Source organism: Lipotes vexillifer, unplaced genomic scaffold, assembly GCF_000442215.2.
Source record: "Lipotes vexillifer unplaced genomic scaffold, Lipotes_vexillifer_v1.1 scaffold71, whole genome shotgun sequence".
Taxonomy (NCBI): Eukaryota; Metazoa; Chordata; class Mammalia; order Artiodactyla; family Lipotidae; genus Lipotes; species Lipotes vexillifer.
Window position 1 is genome coordinate 73,552 of NW_006793703.1, and position 19,973 is coordinate 93,524.

Consider the following 19,973-nt stretch of genomic DNA (forward strand, 5'->3'; position numbering starts at 1 on the left):
CAGTAATCAAGACAATATGGTACTGGCACAAAAACAGAAATATAGATCAATGGAACAGGATAGAAAGCTCAGAGATAAACCCATGTACTTATGGTTGGCTAGTCTATGACAAAGGAGGCAAGGATATACAATGGAGAAAGCATAAGTGGTGGTGGGAAAACTTGACAGCTACATGTAAAAGAATGAAATTAGAACACTTCCTAACACCATACAGAAAAATAAATTCAAAATGGATCAGAGACCTAAATGTAAAACCGGACACTATAAAACTCTTAGAGGAAAACAGGAAGAACACTCTTTGGCATAAGTCACAGCAAGATCTTGTTTGGTCCACCTACTAGAGTAATGGGAATAAAATGGGACCTAATGAAACTTAAAAGCGTTTGCAAAACAAAGGAAACTACAAATGAGACAAAAAGGAAACTCTCAAAATGGGAGAAAATATTTGCAAACAAATCAACAGACAAACGATTAGTCTCCAAAATATATAAACATCTCATGCAGCTCAATATTAAAAAAAAATCCCAATCAAAAAATGGGCAGAGGACCTAAATAGATGTTTCTCCAAGGAAGACAGGCAGTTGGCCAAGAAGCACATGAAAAGCTGCTGAACATGACTAATTATTAGAGAAATGTAAATCAAAACAACAATGAGGTGTCGCCTCATTACCAGTTAGAATGGGCATCATCAGAAAAAGTACAAACAACAAATGCTGGAGAGGGTGTGGAGAAAAGGGAACCCGCTGTAGGTGGGAATGTAAATTGATATAGCCACTATGGAGAAAACAGTATGGAGGTTCCTTAAAAAACTAAAAATAGAACTACCATATGACTGAGCAGTCCCACTCCTGGCCATATACCCAGAGAAAACCATAATTCAAAAAGACACACGCACCCCAGTGTTCAATGCAGCACTAACATGATGGAATATTACTCAGCCATAAAAAGGAACAAAATTGGGTTATTTGTAGAGACGTGGTTGGATTTAGAGGCTGTCATACAGGGTGAAGTAAGCCAGAGAAAACCATAATTCAAAAAGACACACGCACCCCAGTGTTCAATGCAGCACTAACACGATGGAATATTACTCAGCCATAAAAAGGAACAAAATTGGGTTATTTGTAGAGACGTGGTTGCATTTAGAGGTTGTCATACAGGGTGAAGTAAGTCAGATAGAGAAAAACAAATATCATATTTTAATGTGTATATGTGGAACCTAGAAAAATGGTACAGATGAACCGGTTTGCAGGGCAGAAATAGAGACACAGATGTAGAGAACACACGTATGGACACCAAGGGGGGAAGTGGCGGGGGGGTTGTGGTGGTGGTGGGATGAATTGGGAGTTTGGGAGTGACATGTATACACTAATATGTATAAAATAGATAACTAGTTAGAATCTGCTGTATAAAAAAATAAAATTCAAAAATTGAAAAAAAAAAGAAATGGTGTGGCATACCTGAGAATTCTAGAAGGTCACAGTAGAGATCATTTGACACATGAATTCATCATATTTCGATCTGTGAGTAGATGTATAGACAGCATTTTCCAGTGAACAGTTCCACTGTATGTTGTGATCTTTCATCTGCCTCATCTGCTGTGTCTTGTCCTGTAATTTTAATATTTATTTTTGATAGTATTCATTGTTGTATGTCACATTTCTGAAACCGATTTTGATTATTTCTCAAAGAATTAATCTGTTGCTGTCCACTTTAATCCAGCTGCATCTCTTGAATTCCTGTTGATGTTTCATGGGTGTGTTATTTGAAAAGTGCTCTGCAGTCATTAAATTTAGAAAACAGTGAAATAATTTACAAAATGACCACTTCTCATACATTAAAGAAAAAATGCTTTTGTGGTATTTTTATCAGTAATTACGCACATTTCTAACCATAGATGGATATTTAAGGATTTGTCCTCTATTAAAGGATAAATGTTAGGAAATGCCTAGAAACCAGACCCCCCAGTACAACAGAATTAATCATCAGTCATGGTTGGATTAACTGCTGCCCCATTGAGTTTTCCTTATGTGTAAGCTTTATGGTACAAGCTACTTAAAACCACAGAAGATAAAGATCAGGTTTCTAAACTGATGTTCTATGGATGAAATATATGCATTGACAACTATTTTCTGCAAATTGTTTCGAGTACCACTAAGCAAAGTTAGAGTCAGGGAAGACAGTAGCCTTGTTTAGCTTTCATAATTACAGCTTTATAAATAGACTTTTAATTTGTGAAGGCCAGAAAATAAAGCACTGTATCTTCTTACAGAAATAGAGGCTATTTTCCTATTTGTGGTAAGGTTTTTAAATCTTTGAAGTTCTGAGACTACTCTTGATTGTATATATGGTAACTGAACTTGTATTTTCAGTCAAGAAAACATATTCAGAAAGTTTGTTTTCTACGTGGTTAATAATAGTTCCATGATGGAAACAGCAGTTTACTGAAAATGCTGCCTTAAAACATGTTGGAAACACCCTCCGAGGTTTCTTTATCCACATGGTAAATAGGTTCTGTTAAAAATAATGTGAGGAGCCCTCAGTATGTGCCAGGCACTGTGTTGCTAAGTGCTTTACCTACATTTAAGAAAAATTAAGTGGCTTTGAAAGTTGACATTGTCATATAATTTTGTAATTGGAACATGAGCTGTTTGGGTTAAAAATCTTCATGCAAATTCTTACAAACAAATTGAGTGTGGACGTGCAGTGGGTGGTTTTTAAGCTTAAATATCTCAGCTGGATTTAATTACCTTGAGGGATAAGGCTACATGATGGGCCAGTGGTTTACCAAATTATTTTTCATTTTCTGAATCTTGATGTCACTAAAGGTTAATGCATCCTCTTTTCTCTGCTAGAGACCTGAGTTAAAATCCATTTTAGAGCACACGTGTAAATGAATTTGTTGTTGTTTTTCCTCCTTGGGGACACTTTGGTCATTTTGTGAGGCAGCCTTTCCATTTGGAATTGCCTGCAGCTTGCACCAGGCACGGGGGCTCTCATAGCAGGGGTGGTTGCGATTCAGCGTGAAAATGAACTGGCAGGCTTCAGAGGGCAGAGCTGGCCCAGGGCTTGTCTTTCATTCCTCGATTCTGTCTTGGTTAACTTAAGGAAACTTATTTGTTGCTGACATTTCATTATAGCACATCACAAAACAAGTGATGTGTTTGTGGCTAAGCCATTGCATTTTCCTCCCCATCTCAGGCCAGTTTGTATTTGGCAGCTACAAAGCTTTCTGTATTCACTGTCCACACTCTCCTAAGTGACTGCATATACTGGGATAGATCTGTGATCAACATTTTTGATCACTGATCTTTCATGAGTTCTATTATCTATTGATTGTTTTTGTATAAATGCTTGATTTTTTAAGTAGTGTTATTAGTTATTGCCTTTATCTGTACAAATGAGGAATATTTAGATGTATAAGCAAAGCAGGGAATAGTCATTGCACATTAATTCCTTCAGGGAGCTTGGTAGGGCTCTTTTCCCTGAGTTCAGCTTGTAGTCAACTCTTCCCCATTGCTATTATTATTACTACTACTCCTGCTACTATCATTATTATTATCATTCTTTGTGTTTCTCTCTTCTTTTTTTCTCCCAAGGAATAGTACCTCTTCACTTTGTTTTTTCTTTAAGAAAAATATGTAAGGTCTTTACACATAGAAAGACATAAATAAAATTTTATGTACATGGATAAATGGGATTATATAATACATACTGTCTTTTTTTTCCCATTTGCAGTTCTTACTTTGGTTTCAAAGTGAATTATTCCAAATTCTCTTGAGTCCCTCGACTTGTCCATTTGTTGTAGGTATTCCTACACCATTTTTATTCATTCAATCCTTTTTGTCTTAAAATCTCCCAAATTGCACTTTATGCCAAGAGAATCTCCCTTTTCATAGTTTATCTTCTGTTCACCTTTCAAATCCCGTTTCTTCTATCAAACTGAGTCAGACCAAGGAGAGGTGATGACTGCTGTTGTCTGCTTGTAACATTCATGTAAAAATGCATTTTCCTCTGTGTGTATGTGAATATGAGAAAGAGCTAGAGATGACTGTAAATATACTTGTAGACTTAGACTAACCAAGCTCTGATTCATGATGGCCATGAGAATTATTAAAAAATTGATATAGTGTGCTTTTATTGAGTCTTAGTCATAAGAGGCTAAGTTTTATTGAGTCTTAGTCATAAGAGGCTAAGTTTGACTAAAAATTGACCTAAATCATTAGTATGTGGACTTATTGTGAGGATATAAACATTATAATTATTTCAGTCGGAGGTCATTTTACTTGTATCCATGGATAGGCAATGTGTGTGGGAATAAATAGTATGTACAGCTTTGCTGAGGTGCTTTAGATGCCTTCATGTTTACCATGATTGTTTTCTTCAGCATTATCTGTCTCCAATGTTAAACCCTTCAAGAGCAGAACTAGACCTATCCACATTATACTGAAAGTCTGAAGTATGCTGATAAAGTTCTCATAAACTCTTTTGACAGTATCTTTTATTTTTTTTAAATTAATTAATTAATTTATTTTTGGCTGCGTTGGGTCTTCGCTGCTGTGTGCAGGCTTTCTCTAGTTGTGGCGAGCGGGAGCTACTCTTTGTTGTGGTGCGTGTGTTCTCATTGTGGTGGCTTCTCTTGTTGCAGAGCACGGGCTCTAGGGCGTGTGGGGTTCAGTAGCTGTGGTGCGTGGGCTCAGTAATTGTGGCTTGCGGGCTCTAGAGCCCAGGCTCGGTAGTTGTGGCGCATGGGCTTAGTCGCTCTGCGGCATGTGGGATCTTCCCGGACCAGGGATCAAACCCGTGTCCCCTGCATTGGCAGGCGGATTCTTAACCACTGGACCACTGGGGAAGTCCCGACAGTATCTTTTAAAAGATAGTCTTTCATATTTATAATATTACTAGATTATTTCATTGTCTTAATCTTTTTTTTTGCCCTTTTCAGGTGTCTGCAGTCGAGTCTTTGGAGGGTCCCCTGCTGCAGGTGGAAGGACTGAGTGACCTTAGGCTGGAGCTTCACAGCAAGAAGATGAACCTCCACTTAGTTCTCATAGACGAGCTGCATCGGCACCTGTACATCAAATCCACTAGCCGAGTTGTGCAGCAGAACAAGGAAAAAGGCAGGATGAGGTTGGTTAAAGAGGCTCTTTGCCACGGTGTCTTGTGGCCATGTAGAATTTTAAGGAATATTATTTGTTTCCCAGAATATTGTTATAGTTTATTTTACTTCTCTTTTTAACATACTGTCTCTGAAAATGTAAGATGATTTTATGATACCAAATACTCCACATTCTGAAGGCTGACATTCAAAGTTTGTTCATTCCCTCACTGCACATTTCTTATGGTCCTTTTATGTAAAGATACATAAGAAACATTTACTTTGGGTCTGTAAGTGGATCAGAGAGATCTCTGGTATATCTCAGAAGGAAGAGAAAAGAAATCCTTATATCGGATAGTGAAGTCCGCCTAATTGAGAAATATAGGTGTATGAATATGAAGTTAGAAGACTGTTAGTTACTTAGGGCTGTGTTCAGCTTTGGACAGTCCTCTTTCTGGAGTAGTTTAGGGAAGGTTTAGAGAGAGCATTTTTTTTTTTTTTTTACGCCTGGGCTCATTGTAGCACAGTCCTATGTTGAAGGGCCTGGGTGGACTCAGGACATTTATTAGGTTAGGAGAGACCTGGTAGGGAATAAGACCAGATGGTAAGACAGTAGAACGTTGGCATTATTAACATGTATCAGATAGCTGTGCACATCATATGTCCTTCCAACATTCCTTTAAAATAGCCATAAGATTCTTCAGAGGGCAGTTGAGCACTGTATACTGTTGATACTTTTTCATCAGGCTATAGATGAGAGGAGCACTGGAAGCAGTGCATGCTGGGAATGAAGTCTGTAAAATCCTATTCTGTTCAAACCAGAATTTCCAACTTTGTGTGTGATGCTTCAGTCTAGTCAGAGACCCTGACAGAGAAAGAAGTTTCCATCTCTTCTCTGCAGATGGGCACTAGAAAAACTTAGGCACACAAATTGAGCTAAGGGTTATGTACCTTAGACTTAACTTCAGCACTGCATCTGAATACAGTCTTTTTGGAGAGTAAAGTGGTAGATGGGAGCTGTGCTAAGGAAATACCTTCCAGAGTATCTGGTGGTAAATAGTAGATCTAAATAGATTTCTACCCATGCAAGGATTAAAAACAAACAAAATAACCCCATTCCCTTATAAGCCCAAGGGAAAAATACTTATTTTCTCTTATGCTGTAGAATAAGCATTAGGGAAAAAGCATTAATTTGAGGTCTCAAAGCAGAGCATTTATTTGAAGAAAAAAGATTTATAAAGCAAAATAACAAAAGTTTAGGAGACTTAAGCTCAAGTTTCTCAAAAGATGCAAGATGATGTAGTCGGTTAGAATTTTCCTAAAAATTATCACCCTTTCCCCTCCAGTTGAGTGGGAGGAGTGTATTTCCTTCTCTTTGATTTTTGGGCTCTTGCTTTTGCTGATTGTTAGCATGTAGCATGGGGAGCTTGAAATTCCCTTGTGCCAGGGAGCATGCCCTGTCATGCCTCTGCCATTGCCATGATGGCGCTGGTCCCAGGAGGAGGAGGAGAGACATGTGGAATCGAGACATGTTCACCTGAGCTGCCTAGCCTGAATCAGCCAGTCACAAAAATATGTGCTTATTGTTGAACATGACTGAGATTCTGTGGTTGTATGCAGCAAGCATATAGCTTCTATGAAATGATAATGGGGAGCTATATGAATGGGATTGGGAGAAATGCAAAAAGAACTAACTACAACAGGAACAAAATGTAAGGAAAAACCAAAATGTTAATAGGGAAATTAAGTCTTTTTTAAAACATTAGAAGAATTAAATCAGTGATATGAGGGAAAATTTTTCTTATCGTGACGAAGAAAAATGCAAGGTGATGAAAGATAATGTGAAAGGTGGAGAATAGTGATCAATCAAATGATTTTAGGCATTCTACAGAATGACACTAAAATGATAGTGTTATAGGTTGAATTGTGTCCCCTTAAAATTAATGTATTGAGGTCCTAACTCCCAGTACCTAACTGTGACTAAATTTGGAGATAGGGTCTTTCAATAGGTAAATAAGTTAAAATGAGGTCAGTAGCATGGGCCCTAGTTCAATATGACTGGTGCTCATGTAAGAAGAGGAAATTTGGACATACACTTCCGAAGAGGGAAGACCATGTGAAGACACAGTGATAAGACGGCCGTCTACAAACGTAGGAGAGAGGCCTCAGGAGAAATGAACTCTGCCAACATCTTGAGCCTCCAGAGCTGTGAGAAAACAAATTTCTGTTGTTTAAGCTACCCAGTCTGTGGTACTTTGTCATGGCATCCCTAGCAAACTAATACAGACAGAAATAGTATCAATAATTATAGTGTAAACAAAGAAAACAGAAAAAAAGACCTTGGTCTGCAAATCAAAAGGATTCAAGGTAAACTTAGTGAAAAACTTACTCTTTGATATGATCATGAAGTTTTTTATGAATTTCAAAAACAAATACTGTAAGCACCAAGGAGAAAAATTATGTTACCTGCCCTGACAGATATAGTTATTTGCCCACCTGATATCCACTCTCTCTTTTTTTTTAGATTTATTTAATTCCTTTCTCTCTCTTTTTTTTTTTTTTTTTTTTTTTTTTTTTGCTGTGCCGGGTCTTAGTTGTGGCAAGCGTGATCTTTGTTGAGGCAAGTGGGATCTTTCCTTGCAGTCTGGGTTCTTTGTTGCGGCATGCATGCTTCTCTCTAGTTGTGGCATGGGGGTTTTCTGTCTCTAGTTTGCGGCACACGGGCTCTCTCGTTGAGGTACGCGAGCTCAGTAGTTGTGGCGTGCGGGCTTAGTTGCCCCGCGGCATGTGGGATCTTAGTTCCCCGACCAGGGATGGAACCTGTGTCCCCTTCATTGGAAGGCGGATTCTTTACCACTGGACCACCAGGGAAGTCTCTCTCCTTCATTTTTAATGACAACTCTTGTTTTGTTCGTGGTGGCCATATGTCCAGCTAAAAGGCTACATTTTCCATCCTCCTGTGTAGCTAAAGGTGATTTGTGAGACTTCTGCTTGCAAGCTGTTGAATCAGGACTCACAGGAAAATTCTTTAAAGGTGCCAGCTAAACTGGTATGGTCACTCTCTTATTCTTCACTTGCCTTCCTTTACTTTCTGTCGAGGGCATGGATTGATGCCATCGTCTTGGACACTAGTGACCTTGAGGATGAAAGCCAAATCGTAAACTTTTTAATGACATGGGGCCTCCATTATGGCTCTGAATGGGTTTGTATCTTTTATATGGGAAGAAGGAAGTCCTTTTGTTTTACTCAGGCCACGGCTATTTGGGTCTTCTGTTTTATACAGTTAAACTTACTCCTGATAAACAGAAAGGAGTAAAAATCAGGCTCACTGAGATTTGCTAAACATGAAATGCAAGAAGACAGCAGAGTGAAGTCTACAAAGCGTTGAATGGGAAAGAATTGGGACCAAAGATTTCTATACCCAGCCAAATGGACATAGGTAGCACAAAGACAAAACAGATATAAATTAACACAAAATGAAAAGCTAGTGTTCTTTTTTCTGAGAAAAATACTCAAAAATGAACTATAAGATGTAAACCAAAATCAGCAACTTGAGAACAATAAAGTTGTAGGTGGTTTGAAACTACTGCCAGGACTGACTGCACAGCATTAAATATGTAAATTTGCATATAAATAACTGAAAAATATTTTTCAGTAAGATCAAAAATATAAGCTGAAAACTATTTTTGAAAAAGGTCTGTGTGGTTGAAGAATACTCTATAATAGTAAACAGGATTAGATAGCTAGTGGGAAGCAACTGCATAGCACAGGGACATCAGCTCAGTGCTTTGTGACCACCTAGAGGGGTGGGATAGGGAGGGTGGGAGGGAGATGCAAGAGGGAGGAGATATGGGGATATATGTATATGTATAGCTGATTCACTTTGTTGTAAAGCAGAAACTAACACACCATTGTAAAGCAATTATACTCCAATAAAGATGTTAGAAAAATAGTAAACAGGATTTATATCACCATATTAAGTTAGTAGAGACTGGGAAGTTTGGATAAGCAGGAGATGCAAAGGAGTGCTGAATTCTTAAGATGTCAGAAGTTTTGGATTTTAATAATTAGAGAAAATGTTTAATTCATTTAACTTTGTGTTTATTAACCTAGATATGTATATTTAAAGATTTTTTATATTGAAAAGTCACTAGAGAAGACAGAATCAAATAAAACATTTTTTATTACAAAGGATGATGTTTTAGCCAACATTCTTGATAGCAAGTAGCAGGAATCAGTCCTGGTAATAAAACAAGGAAAGAAATTTAGTGGAAAGTTATCAAGTAGGTCACAGAATCTAAGGAAAGGAAGTCTGTATAATCAGGCTCTAAAACCCTGGAGGGAACAAGGGAGATGCAGCAGCTGAGCGTACATGATAGACAAGCCATAGGAAGGGTCTGGTTGGGTTGCTGCATTATGCCTACAATTGCTGGATTTTTAACTCAGTTGAATGATCTCTAAATGTTGCTGCCTCTTGCCTTTATTTCTTCAAGATTCAAAGTCTTGGCTGGAAGCATCCAGTTCTTTGAGCTTGAGACATGTCAACTTGTATAGTAGGAAGAAGGGCCAGGCCCTCTTCCCTTTTTGCTTTGACCCAGACCATGGAGAGTGTCTCCAAATACAAAGACTGTTCCAATTGTTGGTATCCAAAAACAAACACAAAAACACAGATTTCTACTGAAGGAGAAAACAAAAGAAGTCACATGAAGGCACTTATACATATAAAGTAGAACAGATATCTTTGAAGTAGAAGTGGGAAACTAGTAGAATTGATAAAAGAAGGATACATGCCTGCATGGAAAAAATAAAAATGGTTTTTGGAGGCTATGAAACAAAACCTGAATAAATGGGGAGACTTTCCATGTTCTTAGCTCATAAAGATGTTAAGTCCCAGTTAAATCTTAGTTGAGGTTTTTGGAACTGTCAAATCTGTAGTTCACATGGAAGAATAAATGTGTAAGGATTGTTTAAAAAAAAATTGAGAAGGGAGATTATAAGGGAGGATTTCCTTATCTAATATTAAAGTATATTATAAAGCTACTTTAATCAAAACAGTACAGACATGCAAACACAAAATTGTTGGAAGGAAATAGAATTTAGAAACAGACCCCAGGATATATGAAACTTCAGTATTTTTAAACAGTAGTTCAGTTCCGTGAAACGAATGAAGGCTATTTAGTAATTCGTGTTGACACAATCAGCTGTGTGAAGAAAAGAAATTTAGCTGCCTACCTGTTATTATGTACAAAAATTCTAACTTGGTTTAAAAAAATCACATGATGCAACTTTATTAGCATTAGGAAAAAATAGGAGAATATGTATGTGGGAGGCTTTCTAGGTCCACATCCTACAAAAATAGTACCATTTCATAAAAATACGTGTAGCAGGATATTGACTGGAACATTTTGGGCAGAACTACAAAAATACACAAGCTCAATATTCAAGAGGACTATGATTAAATGAATTATGGTGTATCCATGCTGTGTAATACTAGACATTAAAACGAATGAGAAAGATTTCTTAGTGCTGATAGGAAAAGATTTCCAAGGTGTATTCTTGGGTTCAAAAAAGCCAGGTGAAAAACAGCATGTACATTATGAATCTATTTGTGTAAGAATTGAAAGAATATATACTTAAATATATATCCTTTATATATAGATGTAAAAATTTGTGTGTGTGTAATTGATTTCTTAGAAGGATAATGCTGAAAAACAATGATAAAAGGAATTACCTATGGGAAATGGAAATGGGGTGGCAGGGAATAGAAAAGGACTTATTTCATACCCTCTGCACTGGGAATGTATTCACCAGGAGCATGTATTATTACTTTAATAATAATACTATTGATAATACATTTAAAAAAATTATTATTTATTTTTGGCTGTGTTGCATCTTGGTTTCTGTGCGAGGGCTTTCTCTAGTTGTGGCAAGCGGGGGCCACTCCTCATCGCAGTGCGTGGGCCTCACTGTTGTGGCCTCTCTTGTTGCGGAGCACAGGCTCCAGATGTGCAGGCTCAGTAATTGTGGCTCACGGGCCTAGTTGCTCCGCGGCATGTGGGATCCTCCCAGACCAGGGCTTGAACCTGCGTCCCCTGCATTAGCAGGCAGACTCCCAACCACTGTGCCACCAGGGAAGCCCTGATAATACTTCTGAAGATTACTTTTAATGAAATGGCAACATGTTTACTGTTAAAAGGAAAACCTAGAGTTTAATATTCTATGCAGGGTGATCCAAAGAATGTTGAAAAGCATGTGTATATTTTTGTGTGTATGCATGAGTAGGTGTGTGTGTGTGTGTGTGTGTGTGTGTGTAGGGATGGACAGACTCTGTTAAATGTTTTGAAGGATATTATACTATAATTATATTAGATTATTTTCATTTTCTTTATATTTTCAAAAAAGAACATTTAATACCTTTATAAGCAGATAAAATCAATAAAAAATTATTTAAAAAACGGTTAATCCTTTTACTTGTTGCATGCATCCTGGTTTAATACTTGATCACCCCATTGTATTTCTTGCTCTCTAACTAATTTTTTCTTTTTATGTATGTCTGTTTTCTTTTTGTTATCTTTCAGTGCTTCCCCCCGCCCTCCTGCTTTGCTTATTAGATTTTAGCTTCACTTTATTTTGTATTGCATGTCTTCACTCTTGGTTTATCATTTGAGACCAAGACTGTTTTTGACTTTTCTACCCGCTGAATCATTATTCTTTCCGTATGTTCAGGCAGATCTTAGAACTATAGAGAATTACTGTGCCAGACATTCCTGATTCATTATTCTGTTACATTTTCTTACGAAGGGCATATTATCTTTGACAGACACTTCTCAGCTGAGTTTGATTTGACAAACTATGAGCACTTGCTCTTTGACAGGTCCTGTGCCAGCTGTTGGGGTTATAGGGTGAATATGTTAGTTATTAGATTTACAACTTAAAGTTCAACTCACCTCTGTTAAGTTTCAGTTTGACTAAAGTCAACCAAATGACCTGCTGCTGTGAATTTTGGGCATAGTTGGACATATTTATTATTAAGTGAAGGAATAGAAATGTTATAATTAAAATGCAAATATTTAATAAGCTGTTAGCACTTCTAACCTTTCTTAACAAAAAGACTTCATGGCCTGAAATACTGAAATCAGACACATTTTGAAGTAGATCCTTACTAGTTGGATGAGTGTTGAATGGTCAGAAAGTCCTGGGAGTTACAGTGGTAGGGGGTTGTTTTTGGTATGGTTAAATTTTCTTTATAGTTTTCCTGTCTGCCACCATGTGGTTATTAAATAGCAAAACACTCAATTACAAGATACAATTACTGATTTTGGGGGGCCTGTCTTATACTGGGAAGGATTTTATGTGCATCACCTGTCTTTTTCAACTCGGCTATGAATGATTCTGAACGAATTTAAAATAAAAATTTGTAATCATAGATCTTTAAGAAAAAAAATAATTTCTATCAGTATTTCTTTGAAATAAAGCTGTTTAGAGGATTCATACTAATTAGAAACTCAAAGAACAATCTAATTTTTTTTTGTAGTAACATTGGTTTATACATTGTATCGAATATAAGTTTCACGTGTGCAACATTATCTTTTGACTTCTGTATACACTACAGCCTACAGCGTGCTCACCACCAAAAATTTATTATCCATCACCCTTCAGTTGACCCACTTTACCTCTTCCGCCCTCTTCCCGTTCCTCTTCCCCCTGGTAACCACTACTCTGTTCTCTGTATTAGTGCTATTTGTTTTGTTCTGGTTTGCTCATTTATTTTGTTTGTGTTTGGTTTTTATATTCCGTACATGAGTGAAATCCTAGAGTTGTCTTTTTTGTTTTATTTATTTCACTTATCCTAATGCCCTCAGTGTCCATCCATGCTGTTGCAAATGAGGAAGATTTCATATTTTTTATGGCTGAGAAGTATTCCATTGTGTGTGTGTGTGTGTGTGTGTGTGTGTGTGTGTGTGTGTGTGTATCACATCTTTTTTATCCATTTATCTGTTGATGGGCACTGAGGTTGCTTCCGTATCTTGACCACTGTAAATAGTGCTGCTATGAACATAGGATGCATGTGTCTTTTCGAATTAGTGTTTTTGTATTCTTTGGATAAATACTCAGAAGTGGAGTAGCTGGGTCATATGGTAATTCTAGTTTTAATTTTTCTAGGAATCTCCATACTTCTTTCTGTAGTGGTGCACCAATTTACATTCCCACTAACAGTGTATGAGGGTTCCCTTTTTTCCACATTTTCTCCAGATTTGTTATTTCTTTCCTTTTAAGAACAATCTAGTTTTGATTTTATTTTTTTGTTCTCAAAAATACTTCCTCTGAGAGATTCAAAACCCTTTGAAGGTATTAATTAATACTTCTCAACTTTACTTCTGATGTATGTATTTCTTTATTTCAACTTTTTTCTCTTCTGAAATGGAAACTAAGGTATGTGATATTCTATAGTAGCAGGTACCTTTCTGCTGAGTTTCCCGTCTGAGGTAACTACATGAGTGTCTCTTGAACTCTTGAGACTAAGTCCTTCCATAAAAGAACAAGAGAAAAACCAGAAGTCATTTCCAGAGTTACTTGCCTTTGGATTATGTTCACAAAGGAGAAAATTGAAGCCCAAGGGAAAATTTTAGAAAGAGAAAAGAGTCTATGCAAATAGTTTTACAGTAAATTGACTTTCTAAGAGTTTATTGATGGAGTTTGAGGGCCCTTCTGGCTCTGATAATAAAGTCAGCAGGTTATGTGTTTTCAGAGTTAAAATGGCATGCCATTTATCACCCTATATTTAACTGAAATACATGTTTAGGTTGAAACAGAAAATGATTGTAGGTTTTAATCTAAAGTGAATCATGTGCACATCTGTATTTACAGAAGTGTGTATTATACTTACAGATATACATAGCACTGTGCACACACATCTGTACTAACTGCTGCCTCATTTACAGCCTTGGCGGGCAGTATTCCAGCTGTGTACCTGAATTTCCTGCTAATGGATACCTTCATTTATTAATGCTTTAAAAATAACTCCTCCACTTCTGTTATGGATATATTTATTAAATTTATCAAATCTTTTTTCTATCATGTAAAATTGAAATTAACTTCTTCCTAATTATTCAGTAACAGCACTGTGAACATCGGTGGTTATCCTGTCTCTTTGGGCTTATGTGTATCCAGAGGCTGGGGAGATGTGTAGAGCTAGTTTTCCAACTGTGAGTAAAATGCAGGTGGAAGAAGGAGAAAAATGAGAGGATAAAAATGAGAATACAACAGTAGTCAGTACAGAAAAGATGAATGGATAAATCTGATCAAATTGATTTTATGATTAGACTATTGTAGCCAGTCAGTGGACTTGAAGGCTCTTTTGGGTTTTCTTAAGATAGTGTAGGCAAATAGGAACTTACAGCTTTATATTGGAGGAAGAGAGTCACTGGAACTATGTCAGTTCAGATCCTGGGAAATGCTATTGCTGTTACTTTTATGTCTCATTCCTCACTTGAGGTTTCGCGTTAGTCTGCAAATGATTCCAACACTTGGAAATGCATGAAGTTGGGTATAGCTCGTATCTTACTCATACTTGGATGCTCGGCGCTGAGCGAAGTGCCAAGGACGTAACAGAGGCTGAGACTTGTTTGAGTAATGCTTCCCCCTTCCCTGTAATAAGTGAAAAGGGAGAAGCTAATGACTGCCATAGTTAACCTCCGGGCCTAGGACAGTGGCTGTAAACATTGTTAACACTAGATAAAAATAATACCTTGAAAGATAATTTTGCCTTGTAACCTAAAGTTTGTTTTTCAAAGTTTTCTGAAACATTTTTTTTTTATTAGCTTAGAAATATACATGTACCTTGCATGTGGAAGTTTCAAAGCAGTGGTGGGAGGGAGATGGGATTATATCACTGTAGGGGGTCAGTGTTCAAACTTCCACACATTTTTTTCTCCCATTTGGGGGAAGGTTTCTTGAAGGTGTAGTCTTGTTCCTGCTCCCCTCTGTCTGCCCTCCCTTTACAGCCCACTTTGAGAATCACTTTCATGGTAGCCACTCTTACTGGTGATGTTATTGGGACTGGAAGGAGGTGAGAACTATGGCTTTGACCTGTCTATCCTTGGAACATGAGTTAGAGAAGCCTTTCTGTTAGAGATGCTGTGTGATTAGATGATTTCAGTTTCTTCAGGGTAGGGCACAGGTGTTATTTGCCTTGGCACTGCCTACATTCTTGGACTTAACAGATGCCTGTAAATGGGAATTATCTTGAAAATTTGTTTTTTATAGTCTTTGTGTTATTTAAAATTAATGTGTTTATTTTGGAGACTCCAAAGTTAATTATTAAGATGAGTTGCTAGGCCTTTTTGGAAAAGGTGAAATGGGTAATCAAATACTGAATTAACCTGTTTGTGATTCCTTAAATCATCTTTTATGAGCCCGATTCTCAACTTGATGAAATTTATGAATCTTTTTTTTTAAAGGAAACTAAGTGCAGTGAACTCCCAGTATATGTCAAAAAAAAAAAAAAGTGTCCAGCTTGAAAGACACAAGTTAATCTAGGCTTAACTACTTAAACTTTCATTCAGTTACCATGATAAGGTGTTATTTGATCTTTCTTTGCTGATAAATTAATTTTAATATAGAAACAAAGGGGGTACTGAAGTGTGTGGCAGAATTTGGTTATAAGGTGGTCATCAGATGATCAGAATATACTTAAACTATTTTTTTAACCTAGTATTGTAATAGAAAGATAAAAATGTAAATATTGATATTTGGAATCCTTCAACTACATTTTTATTCCCCTGTCTGTGACCACCACTTTACTTGAAATAGACTTGAGATATTTGAAGTCGGAGTATAAAGAGGGTTCATGACAGAAGGAAAGGAACAAAGGATGGGCATGTTGTGGGACTTAAGTTGATTTTGGAGAAAGTGCTAAGTAACTACTGCTACTTTCCCCCTTCAGCTCCCTCGTGAAAGATGCTTCTCCTGTTCCTCTGCTTGATGTTACAAACGTTCCTACTCCTCGAAAATTCCTCGATACCCCTCAGTATTCTACTCCTGGAAGCTCAAGTGGTAAGTATTTAATTCTTCGACCACTCAACTTCTTTTTGGTGGGCTGCGGTTCCTGGGCCCAGGCCTGGGGAAGCCTGCGCGGCCAGGGTTGGGAGGGCCTGAGGTTACCGCCTTGGAGCTTGTGATCAGCCCTTTGCTGCCCTCACAGGGAAGAAGATAGAAGATGATTGGTTGGGCCTATTGCATTATCAGTTTTAAAAACTGGCAGCTGAAGCTGACCTGTCTGCTGACTCCAGCTGTGTTTTGTTTGATCAGCACTGCTTGTTTTTCTGAAGTTGAATTTGAATGCTTTTTTTTTTTTGTGGTACGCGGGTCTCTCACTGTTGTGGCCTCTCCCGTTGCGGAGCACAGGCTCCGGACGCGCAGGCTCAGCGGCCATGGCTCACGGGCCCAGCCGCTCCGCGGCATGTGGGATCCTCCTGGACCGGGGCACGAACCCACATCCCCTGCATCGGCAGGCGGACCCTCAACCACTGCGCCACCAGGGAAGCCCCCTGAATGCTTTTTGATGGAGCATATGCTTTTTGTTTTGATGTTTTGCTGTAACTTCTGTTGATCCTGTTAGCTTTTACCCAGCTGCTGCACGTAATACGTTCCTGGTCTGAGAGCTTTTGAGTGTGTGACCCCTGCCGTATATCTTGATTCCTTATATCTTCTAGTGGCCTCTCCACGTCTACATGCGCCTGCATGCGTGTGTGTGCATGCGCGGACACACACAGTGCGCTTTGGGGACATATCCACAAACGATTATTGTTTATTTCTGCACAACCTAATATTGTGTTGAATAAGACAAAGGAGAGCCATTTTTGCCTATATTTAAAGTTGGGGGAGGGAAGGTGTTCTTTGAATATGGATACAAAGATTTAAGGGAATTCTTCTGGAGTGGCTCAGACCTGCCCCATCAGAAGGTTCAGCTCAGCTGGATTCAGACCTTCTGGGCCTCTGCAAACACCTGCCCTGCTTGTTGCAGCTTTGGGCTAGGGAGAAGGTGACTGGATGTTTTTTTGTGGGCTGTCCCGCAGTTGCCTTTGTGTGACAGCTAAAGTTCTCAATGCCTTTTAAAGAAAATAGTAATATTGATTATCATTGGCTTTTCAGATAAAACTTAGTTCTTACTAGTTCTGTAGTTATATAGACCTTGAAATGATGAAGAGGTAGAAAAATAATTTGGATTCAGTCAATGTGTTTTGTGCAACTAAAAGTGTTTCTTTTGAGAGCCTAACAATATATTGTTGCTGGGGCATATTTAATTACTTTATAAAATATAATTTAATTAAAATTTAGGGTTATTTAGGCTTGGAATTTTGAAGAGTACTGCTTTTACTGTAGGAAAAGTATAGGAATTGCTTTATAATAAATTTTTCTATTAGTCTTAGTTACTGATTTTTTTTTTCTAAAACCCAAATACTTATTTTTATTATGACACTTTACAAAGGTTTGTGCTCAAGCTTCTTCCTGGAATTAACAGGTTTTGTTTTCTCCCCCTTTCTGTTGTAATATTGCTGTTCTTTGAATTTTGACACTGCTTTGAGCTGTTATAGAGTGTCGAATTATGAAATAGAAAATGCATTTATACTTTTGATCTGTATTTTACCTCTACCTTTTGTGGAAATTACCAATTGTTAGATCTTTGTGTTTTTATAATGTGAATTATTGCTTAACCTGGTTATATCAATTTACATAAATGTTGCTGAGTCAATGGCCAAGTGAAATAAAAATTTTAATTGTTCATGAAGAGATGATGGGTCAGGCATTTTGAAAATGAAAAATATAAATACCAAATAAACTGAAGAAAATGCCAGTGATGGCAAATTTCAGTAGAAACTAATTTTGCAACATTTATTATTTTTAATAAGACAGCTCTTCCTCTTTGCGCACTTTTCCTGTCAGGCCCTGTAGATAGCCTTTATCACTGAGTGGAGTTCATAGTGACACTTTGACTTCAGCAGTCTGTGGGGATGACTCTGGAAGAACTGTGTGATAGATGAGTGGAGCTTGGGACCGTTATGGAGACAGCTTGTAGATATGTGCACAAACCCTTCGTTTTAGTAAAGCTCATTTCCGTGACTTGTTTGGAAGACTGTCGATCTCTTGATTTTTCTGGGGGGTGACTGAAAAAGAAGGTAATTAAATTATTATTGATTAAAGTCAATAGTAGCAGTAGTTAAGATGTGTTTAGTACCTTCTAACAGTAGAAATCAGTGCTTTACATGAATTAACTCATTCAGTCCTTCAGCGATCTTATGAGAGAGGCACTATTAGCCCCATTTTAGAGATAAGAAAACCAAGACTGAGGGCGGTTAATAATGGGTTTAAGTTGACAGAGCTGACAAATAGTAGCTGGGTTCCAGAGTATGCTCAGTTTGTTTTCCCGAAAATAAGGTATTATGGGACTTCCCTGGTATTCCAGTGGTTAATACTCTGCCTTCTAGTGCAGGGAGAGCGGGTTCGATCCCTGGTTGGGGAGCTAAGATCCCACATACCTCATGGCCAAAAAACCAAAATATAAAACAGAAGCAATATTGTAACAAATTCAATGAAGACTTTAAAAATGGTCCACATCAAAAAAAAATCTTAAAAAAAAACAACAACCAAAAACTAGGTATTAGTTTTCTATTGCTGCCACAACAAATGACACCATACATTGATCATCTTACGGTTGAAGTCCGTAAGAAGTCCGACATGGGTCTCATTGGGCTAAAATTAAGGCTGTGGGCAGGGCTATGTTCCTACCAGAGGTTCTACAGGAGAATCCATTTCCTTTCCTTTTCCTGCTCCTAGAGGCTCTTGCTTTCCTTGACTTGGGGCTTCCTTCCTCCATCTTCAAAACCAGGGGTGGTGGGTCGCATCTTTCTCGGGTCTCACATCCTTCCCACCTCACATCTCTCTGACCCACTCTTCTGCTTCCTTCTTCCTCCCTTATGGGCACATGTGATTAAATTGATTCCCACCTGGATAAGCCAAGATCCTTTCCCCATCTCAAGGTCCTTAACCGTAATTTCATGTGCAACGTCTCCTTTGCCATGTAAAGCAGCATATTCACAGCATATTCACCTAATACCTCTGGGTATTAGGACATGGATATCTGCTTATCACACTCTGCACTACCTATCTTCTACCTATCTTCTGACTTAAGTTATTTTTAGGAGCCAATGTACAAATGTATCTGACTTAAGTTATTTTTAGGAGCCAATGTATAAAAATTTGACTTTCTTGAAATTATGTGTGAAGTCTTTGCAGTTCTAGTTTTTAGGGCTATATTAATCCGGGTCACATTATTAAAGGGGATTGTATAAATGAGGAAGATGTAAATTATCTAGAGAACTGCATAAACTGTTACTAAGTAAATATAAAAGTGTGGGGTCGAAGAAATATACTATAACAAAGGACAGAAATTTTGTCTTATTCTTAATAATGAACAGTAAGTCCCGGGAGTCTATTTGTGAAGTGCTCTGCAAGTCAGCCTAGAAAGTAATAGTCATTTTCAGCAGGGAATTTAACATAGGCTCTTAAAGCTCCTCTCTTATCTTGTGAAATAGTAGGATTGAGGGTGTAATCCATTAGAACTGACATTTTTATAGAGGAACTTGCAACAGGGAATCCCTGGGTAGAATAGATCTCCCATCGGGGTGCCATAAATTAAAGTTAGAGGTGATTCCTGAAAACTTTCAGATTATTATTAATTAAATGAGAATTTTGATGGCTTGTGAATGAGTCATTTTTCAGATGTCTTATTTAGAGGTAGAGTTGTGAGTGACTTTTCTATGAGAGGTATTCTTTTTTTAAAATTAATTTTATTTTTTATTTTATTTTTGGCTGCGTT

General features: G+C 37.7%; 1 protein-coding gene across 2 annotated transcripts in view; it reads left to right on the forward strand.

Moving 5' to 3' along the window:
- The window catches only part of EXOC4 (exocyst complex component 4), an 839,136-nt gene that overhangs the window by 57,046 nt on the left and 762,117 nt on the right, over positions 1 to 19,973 (forward strand). For both annotated transcript variants that reach the window (XM_007466566.1, XM_007466567.1), the window contains 2 exons: positions 4,943 to 5,127; positions 16,041 to 16,150. In XM_007466566.1, coding sequence (XP_007466628.1) covers positions 4,943 to 5,127; positions 16,041 to 16,150 — 295 coding nt within the window. The remainder of the gene's footprint in view (positions 1 to 4,942; positions 5,128 to 16,040; positions 16,151 to 19,973) is intronic.